Below are 8,893 nucleotides of genomic sequence, written 5' to 3' on the forward strand. Positions count from 1 at the left end.
GTAAAGAATTTGATAGCACTTTGTTCATTTTCCACTGTCTTCACATGTTTCAATCATGTCCATTGGCTTTTGATTTTGTAGGCTATTGAAGTCAACTTTGTTTTAGGTGTATAAAGTGGCAAAAATTGACATATATCTACCGTAATTTATGATAACAATGACATGGATGATGATAAGGTGTTTACTGATTTGCCCTGAACTTAAACATGATGTAATGATATTACACACAGATAATTAATCTTTAACAGACTTGTTCAGAACCAAACATTCTTTTGATTACATTGTCATATAAATTTCATATCTAGAACACACAAGGACCTGTTACTCATGTGTCAGGTATATAATTATATGATAAGAAAATAAAAATCTCTATATTCTTTAAGCTCATAACCCAATTTAATTTTGAGCAGAATTTGAATGCTCACCACTTTCTGGACAACGATATCCAAATCTTGTTGATTTGGAACCATTCCAAGCAATTTTAATCTTCCAAGATTTCATTTGAAAATGTGCTACTACACCTGAGTTTATATTTCTCAATGACCCAAACATTTTCATTTTATAGGGAAAAAAGGAGATGTTGCTTCCTAACCATGTTTCCAGGTCAAAAATCTGCCAATGACACTGCACTGAGGATTTTAAAATTATGTCAAAACTAAACAGCAGTAGATTTCACTACAAATGCACTGAGAGATAATAACTATTGCTCAAATATCTAATTTTCAAAATCATAATGGACCAAATATCTCTAGGAACAAAATTTGTATTGAATGATAAATACCAATTCAATACAAGAGTGAGATATCATACCATGAAACAGTGTCACTGTCAGGTAAGAACACCTGTGGGCTACAACAGAAAAGTTATTAAGCACCAATGAAACTTATATGTAAACATGCCTCAGAAATCCTGACATAAAGTTTTTTATTATTATGACATGAATAAAAGAATTGTTCTATCTTAGATACTGTTATAAATAGATCTAGAATCTAGATAAATCCCAGAACAAAGTTCCTCTGCACATCCCAGTAATCTTTTGCTTCCTTCATCCTCTCCGCCCGATCCACATAAAACCTTTCCTTCCAATATTTTTTGCACCTGTTAGGACAACACATTATTTAATTGTTTTTGTTTCCATGGACACTCAAACCAGCAACTAGATTTATTTGGCAAAATCAAGGTAGCATATCACAAAATTATAAACAACTGATAAATTCTGACAACAAAATAGCCATCACACAAAATAGGTGTGTTAACTCATAAATTAAGACAACCATAATCCAGTAAAATACTAAAACCATGAGAAATATAAATGTTTTGAATAGTCAATAAAAACACAATATTATTATATTTTCAGTCCTCGCACCTTTTCTTTACAAGCAAATTCATTTCTGCCAGATGTACTGAATCTGCATAGACACCACTCTGTAATCACAATAACCAAAATTGCTTAGTGTTTCAATGTTCATGCCCACAACTTAACGTATTGATATATAGCATGAGGTCAATTTTCAGGAAATAAGAAAATGAAATATTCAATGGTTATCTACTCAATATTTTAAGTCATCAATCATCTAATGCAAATTATTTCCACGGTAGGAACCAGAAATTGGCAAATAATGTTGTACCTGTCTACATAAGGGACACCTTGCTTGAGATTTTGCATTCTTGACTCCTTCAATTAAAGGGACAGAAGCAGCATTGCAAGCACAACTATTGCAGAAAAGATGCCCACATCCCAAAGCTACAGGTTCAAACACGATGTCCTGAAACACCATCACTTAACTTCAGTAAACAAGGCGCCCCTAGAGCATAAAACTATAAGAACTATTTCTTGATCAGGGGTCCATTGTAGTCATGTCTGAAACCAAAATTGACTTAACATAAAATGGAGCAGCTGATCTTTAGATGCCTCTGAAGACTATTACAGTAGAGTGCCCACTTAGTGGAACCTCTACTTAATCATCAGTAACATCAATTTTAATAAATGTAATAAAAATTGTAGGACGCTAAATACATTAGCATTTAGTATTTGAAATATAAGCAAAGAGACAATCAATCTTACCAAACAAACTGAACATGTCAAGCTAAATTCCACCTTTACAATTTCAGATAATGTGCACATAATAATAGGTTCACTTCCACTGAAATCACACGAGCATTTACAAATCTCTTCACTGAAAGCACCATGCTTTGTGTCTTTCGTATTGAGCTGGAAGGCACTCAATTCAATCAGCCATGGTGACTGCAATAACTCGAGGTGTTTTGCCTGCAGAATTCTCCTGAAGTTCTGCCCGTTTTCAGAGCAGTGCACCTGCAATACAAATTCAAAATCAAAGCTCAAAAATAATTATCAATCTATAGATAATATTTGACAAAGTTTCTGAAAAAAGCTTGTAATGATCAGTGTTGATCTAACTTACTTTGTCATATTTCTTCAAAATTTTGTGAACAGCGATGGAATTCATTGCAACATAATTAATTAGGTTCTGACCTTCTTGAATCATTGCCAAATAGTCATCACCAAAGCAGTGACTGACACGCCGTAAATATTTGTGAAAAGCTGAGGCAAGATGCAAATGTAATATATGTCGGGCTCGTGAACTGAAGCAGTCAGCTATATCTGATATTTCACTTGAGAGTTCGGAGAAGAAGTTCTGGCCACAAACTGCCCACAGACAGCATATTCTTAAAATATAACCTTGTGGAGCAAATCACATACCATACACAATACTTCAAGATTAATACATAAAAAATTCTATCAAAATAAAGTTTCATTAAGTTAACTAAAAGATCAGAGTAACAGACCAACGACAGCAAATTAGAGAATAATAGCCAAGTACAGAGTGCAAGCACAACAATCTAAAATTTTCTTCTAAGGCCAGAAGCAACAGGAACTAAACAAAAACAGTAAACATCTGATGGCAAAGAGGACCTTAACAGCTATTGGCAGGTGGGGAGCTACCTTGTGCATTACAGAAAGCGCTTGACCTGTGATGACATAACAAGGTATAAGCACAATGAAAATTATATCTAAAGAGTTATTTCCGGAAGTTTTGTAACTCTAGATGTAAGAAGTCCATTTTATAAAAAGAATCATTTGATAGGAATATCGCCTTCCTAAATTAGAAGTATGGGGTGCTGAAGCAGGTTTCAGAGACTGGGTCTGGCTGTGGTTAAAATTGAAGACAGAGAACATTTCATATTACAGAATCAAAAATATATGCTGCTGTCTTCTAATAATCTTCCATGCACAAAAATGTTTTATGAAATTCAAAATGATTCATACTGGGCTGGCCGTGATTAAAATTCAAAATATACACTTTTTCATATTACAGAATCAAGAATATATGCTTCTGTCTTCTGATTTTCTTCCATGTACAGAAATGTTCATTAAGCTCAAGATGGAGAATATAACGGTGACGAGTATTTTGGTTCTCAAAACTAAGAAGCATTAAGGCCTGCTTATTTGTTAGCCTCTGTTTTGTATTCATGGAAGTGTTTTCCAACCTAGCTGTCCGCAGGATGCTGGAAACCATTTCCTAGGATAGGAAACAAATCTTGATTAGTAGTATCCTCTTGGTGCCAGAAAATTTCATCATCTTCAATTTCTCAACTATAAGACAGAGAGGATGTATGAGTAGAACCCACAAAACAAGCATCTTTATAAATTTCTTGTCTCTAAAATATTGTTTTGAGCCAACTTGTTTAGAAAATCAATACCAATCTCCAAAATATATGGTCCGCAGACAAAAAGTATCTCTAAATGGAACACATACGAAATTGATTATACCCACTACCCAGGAAATTTGAAATTCAGAAATTCTTGATTGAATGTGTCGAACAGCAGGCAAATGCAATATCTTGGCATCATTTTTCAGTCTCTACAAACAGTATCTCACAACCAGCACTCTTGCAGTATATATAAATCCTAGAGCCTGCTACAAAGTATCTAGGTATCTTCTAAATGGCCCTCCAAGGAAATGGTCATAACAGACTGCTATTGAAAAACCATTGTCCCCAAATCTGTGGAACGAAAATTAAAAACATTGTTTAAGTGGAAAATACAAGTAAAAGAATTCAATCAGCTTCAATTCCAATTCATAATGGCACACACAAATCTCTAAGCTGTAGTTTTAACTCAATCAACCATATTTTGACAATATTAAGGTGCTGACCTCTAACAACTCAAGCTTACTTCTCTAAATTTGTTGTCTGTTTGAAAGAGAGCTCCTTAATAACATGAAAATCATACATCCCGTGTTTACTTCCCTATAGTAAGCCATTTAAAAGAGGGCTTGTGACTAACAGGAAGGTTATACGATATACTGCTTAAAGGTAGCCTTTCCCTAAATAAGAAGCAGGCGCATGCAATTGTTTTCAATAGAACAGCAGGCAATAGGGTCCTCACTTGGAAAGATAATCTATCACATGCTCATAACTCCTTCACATCAATAAACCAGCTCAGAACCAAATTTACCTTGGTCTGACATGCTCTAGTATTTGCATACAAGATGAACTAGTATTTGCAATGTTCCTCTGAGTTTTACTTCCTAGGTTGTCCGGGTTCTGACGTTTCAGGTCTCCCTACTGAACCCATCATTAGGGATTTGGTGGGAAGACCTGAAAAGTCAAAATTTAAATATCATCTGTCAAACCCAGAAGAATATTGCAAATCAATACACTGTGAACAAGCCCATTGGACCATTACCACTCTAAATCAAATGTACACTAAAATGTTTTTGTAACTGTCCATGCAATCTCTAATGTTCTAGCCGCTGATGGGACTATCCTCTGTAATAACCTAGACCTAGATGAATATCTGTGTTCCACCATACTTGAGAATCACAAGTACAACTAGTACAGATCAATTTTCCCCCAAATCTGACATTATTCAAAAAACTGAGGGGCTCGATAACCATGTGTTGCACATGCATTCCTGTGGTTTATGGTTTATTTGGGAATTGTGCTGTCTCCAATTTCTAATCCAGCGCACATCCAACATGCGCTCAGGCGCCCGATAATGAGTAGGACAACCATCCCTATTACCTTCGGATTCGAACTTGAGACCTCTACTATAGAGTAAACTTACCTCCGCCGTCAAATCAATGTCCACAAAACCTGGTGTATAATGATGGTATAGGCACCTACCTGATCAAATGTTTATTCCTGCAGCTCAACCTACAGGTAGCCTCCGACCCCGCAGAGGTCTACTGGTTTGGCATTTTTGGCTCACCTTACAAATAACCTAAGTTCAAACCTTGATGAGCTCACAGTCGCATTTAATGTGTGTGCTTCTGCACTTGATGCTCTTCAACAAATATACTGTAATTAAAGAATCAAACTAAAATTTAACAAATCATTTTTTAAATAACCACCAGAACTGTGGAAAAAACAAAACTGTACCTCTTCCTGACTTCGAAATTTTTACAATAACAATCTCTCTTTAAAAAAGCGATAAACAGGGTAAAATTCACAAGTCTCCATTTTTAAGGCCTGGTGTAATAATAATCTATCAATGATTCCCCATACTTTCTAGCTTTACTATTTTCAACATGCACCTGGCGTACATGCGTGCAGACAAATATCAACCCCAAAAATATAAACCAAAGCCAGAAAAGAAAACAGAGCTCATGACAGCCATAAGTCACCAAACATACAAAACATATTTTTTGAAAAAAACAATATTACTGTCAAGCAAAATCTCGAGACTCATTTAAAAAAAGCTGCGTGTAACAAAACAGAATACCAGGACATATTTCATTGTCGACATGATCAGGAGCTTCACCGGCATGGCTGCACTTCTTCAGAACATTTTTTAATTCTTTGTACTCAAGATGGCGGCATTTCTGAAGAAAACGATCATCCTCCGCATCCAAATATTCGGAATAAGCCTCGCCGAACTTCATCCTCACAGAGCATAATCTTCTCCCTGAACAGAAAACAGAACCTTCACATCAAACTTTATTCAGCCCAGTTTTTATAGATTGTTTGCCATAAAAACTAGTAAAAACGCGATTTGAAACCGCAACCTTGTACCTATAAGCAAAAAGTACGGAACAAAAAGTAGATGTTCTTGCCTTATAAATCGAACAGAACAATGGGAGGGGCTGGAAACTTACCTGCTGAATTGCTAGGAATGCGTATAAAGTGTTGTACTTGAATTTCTCCAGGTGTTTTCATACTAAATTTAGATGGCGTGCGTGGAAAGTAACGTATTATTACTGGAAAACCAATATTCACACGTGATAGTCTTAGGGTATGGTCCTATGGAGGAGTTAATTTTCACTGCTGGTTAATGAGAATTTCTAGCCAACTTTTCAAGAACTAAATTAATATTTAATAATGAATATAATATTTCTAAATGTTTGTTATGAGAATTTTTAGTTACATATGTCAATAAGGTTCAAACTCTTTTAGAATGTGATTACAAGTATTCATGTTGGGGAATGGGGGATGAGGTCTTCCACTTATGACCTAGTCAATTCATAACTTGTTAAAAGTGCTTACTTTCCATTTTAAAAATTATATATTTTCAAATTAATACACATAAAATTTATAATATAATATTTTCAAAATGATAAGTTATGACATATGTTAATAATAAGCTTCAAACTTCTTTTAGAATGTTATTACCAAGTATTCATGTGAGGAATTAGGTCTTCCATTATGACTTAGTAAATTCATAACTTTGTTAAAAGTGCTTACTTTCAATTTTTAAAATTATATATTTTTCAAAGTAATATACATAAAAATTTGTAACGTGAAATAATGTTAATATTTAATAATAAATATAATATTTTGAAAATGACATGTCATGACATATGTTAATAATAACCTTCAAACTTCTTTTAGAATGTTATTACCAAGGGGTCTTTCATTTGTGACCTTACCGATTCATAAATTTGTTAAAAATGCTTACTTCCAATTTAAAAAATTGTATATTTTCAAAATAATATACATACAATTTATGTAAAATGAAATAACTTTAATATTTAATAATAAATATAATATTTTCAAAATGACAAGTCATGGCATATGTTAATAATAAGCTTTAAACTTCTTTTAGAATATTATTACCAAGTATTTGTGTTGAGGATGAGGTCGTTCATTTGTGACCTTACCAATTCATAACTTTATTTATAATGCTTACTTTCAATTTAAAAAATTATATATTTTTAAAATAATACATAAAATTTATATAAAATAAAATAATTTTAAATTGATATGTATTTAATATCTACAATAATAATTATGTGAAAAAAATAATAATAATAAAACAAATTTCCAAGCTTATCAATTCTTGAAATTTTAAGAATTAAATTTTTTTAAAAAATATATTAATATATTATACAACTTTTTAATAAAAATAAATACTTATGTAAACATAATAATATTTACTTAAGTAAAGATTATGCAAATCTGATAACAGTAGTGAAAATCTTTACTTTAAAATAAAAAATTAAAATACTATAAAAAAATATACATTAAACATTAAAAAAAAAGTTTTTGATAAAACTATTACAAACAAAGATATCCATCCCTTAAACTTTCTCATTTTATAAAAATAAATCAATAATTTAATAATTAGAATCTTAATAGCTATAGTTGTATATCATTTTCAAGGACCCTTAATATGTGGATGGGACATACGTGGGAGGCATCAAATATTTAAGTAAAGCATCTTTGTGAATTTCTTGAAAAAATAATAAAAGGGTGAACATCATTGTCTCCCTAGATCTTAAATGAGACAAGATGGAAAGATCAACTTTAATAAAGTGGGTTTTGGTTTTGTAATATTTACATATGTGGGAAAAGATTATTTTTTATTTAATGATTATTTAAGGAAAATATTTTGTAGATGTTAAAACAAATAGAATGATTTTGAAACTATTTTAAGTTAATATATTTATTTTAGATAAAGATTAAGCATGATGAATTGATTGAAATGAATCAATTTAAATATAAATTAGATATTATCAATAAGAAAAAATGGCTCTGCAATCTCGCCTCAACATTTGGTAGGGTTTCCCCTCTGCAGGAACAACCGTGGGAAACTGTGAAAAGTAAGAAGACCATCAGGGTAGAAAGGCAATGGGTTGTTAGGGCGGTCGTAGATTATGCATATCGATACCCGATGAACATCGTCCATACCAGGGCAAGAACTAGGAAATGGTGGGCAACCATCCATATGATAGGGAAATCTCTGCACATAACTATCTGTGGTCTGTGGTAGTGGGAAAGAAAGCAGCCAGGGCAGCGACGAGGGAAGCTAGGGTGACAGAGCAACCAAAAATGTGGGTGATTCCCATCACCTCACAAATTCCCAACTGCGCCACTAAGGCAAATAAGATACCGCTGGGCTCTCGAATAAATAATTCAGGCCCCGGACAGCCCATCTGTAAGCCACAACAGATAACGTGCCCATTTACCAACAGAACATAGGGTTATGTTAGACTCATGAAGGATGGAGGAAGGGCACTGCCATTTCATGGCCCTAAATTCGCCAAATCAGTTCTGGTCTCGAAGCGGGGAAACTCGCCATACAAGGTTGTAAGAAATGAGGATGCCCTAGCGGCAACAAATCTCGACCCAGAGCCCATCAAAATCAAGTACCCTACAGAAGCAAAGGATTTAAGCAAGTATTGCAGAGGGCGCAGTCTCTTTGCAAGATGGGGAGGGAGCAATCAGCCACTCGAAGAAATTGTGGAATGGTGGAAAACAAAATTACATGGCCAGGTAAGTATAACAACCCTAGTAAACAACTTTATATACATAGAATGCCATGATAAATCTATGAAGGCCAAGCTTCTGCATAAAGATTATGTTTTTTTCAAAGGCATAAATTTTAACTTCATTGATTGGCAACCGAAATTTGATGCTAATAGTTTTG

General features: G+C 33.6%; 1 protein-coding gene across 3 annotated transcripts; it reads right to left on the reverse strand.

The window, feature by feature from the left end:
* Positions 1–745: 745 nt before the first annotated feature.
* LOC131030255 (probable E3 ubiquitin-protein ligase BAH1-like) lies at positions 746–6,211 on the reverse strand. Of its 3 annotated transcripts, none has more exons than XM_057960983.2 (7): positions 6,123–6,211; positions 5,750–5,932; positions 2,424–2,668; positions 2,066–2,314; positions 1,629–1,766; positions 1,367–1,425; positions 746–1,098 (listed from the first exon to the last, which is right to left on the reverse strand). In XM_057960983.2, exons 1-7 carry the CDS (start codon positions 6,181–6,183, stop codon positions 990–992), a joined length of 1,044 nt encoding a protein of 347 aa, XP_057816966.1. In that variant the 5' UTR covers positions 6,184–6,211; the 3' UTR covers positions 746–989. The 3 variants fall into 3 exon arrangements, with proteins under 3 accessions (XP_057816966.1, XP_057816967.1, XP_057816968.1); XM_057960984.2 differs by lacking the exon at positions 6,123–6,211 and adding an exon at positions 6,040–6,117; XM_057960985.1 differs by having other exon boundaries at positions 861–1,098; positions 6,081–6,145.
* Between the last annotated feature and the right edge of the window lie 2,682 nt (positions 6,212–8,893).

This window comes from Cryptomeria japonica, chromosome 6 (assembly GCF_030272615.1).
Source record: "Cryptomeria japonica chromosome 6, Sugi_1.0, whole genome shotgun sequence".
Lineage (NCBI taxonomy): Eukaryota > Viridiplantae > Streptophyta > Pinopsida > Cupressales > Cupressaceae > Cryptomeria > Cryptomeria japonica.

Excerpts from the sequence above, each read along its gene's own strand:
- LOC131030255 (XM_057960983.2), bottom strand. The coding sequence starts at position 6,183 with ATGAAAACACCTGGAGAAATTCAAGTACAACACTTTATACGCATTCCT. Across the intron at positions 5,933-6,122 it reads CATTCCTAGCAATTCAGCAG|GGAGAAGATTATGCTCTGTG; the intron begins GTAAGTTTCCAG and ends TTTTCTGTTCAG. Across the intron at positions 1,099-1,366 it reads AATTTGCTTGTAAAGAAAAG|GTGCAAAAAATATTGGAAGG; the intron begins GTGCGAGGACTG and ends TTGTCCTAACAG.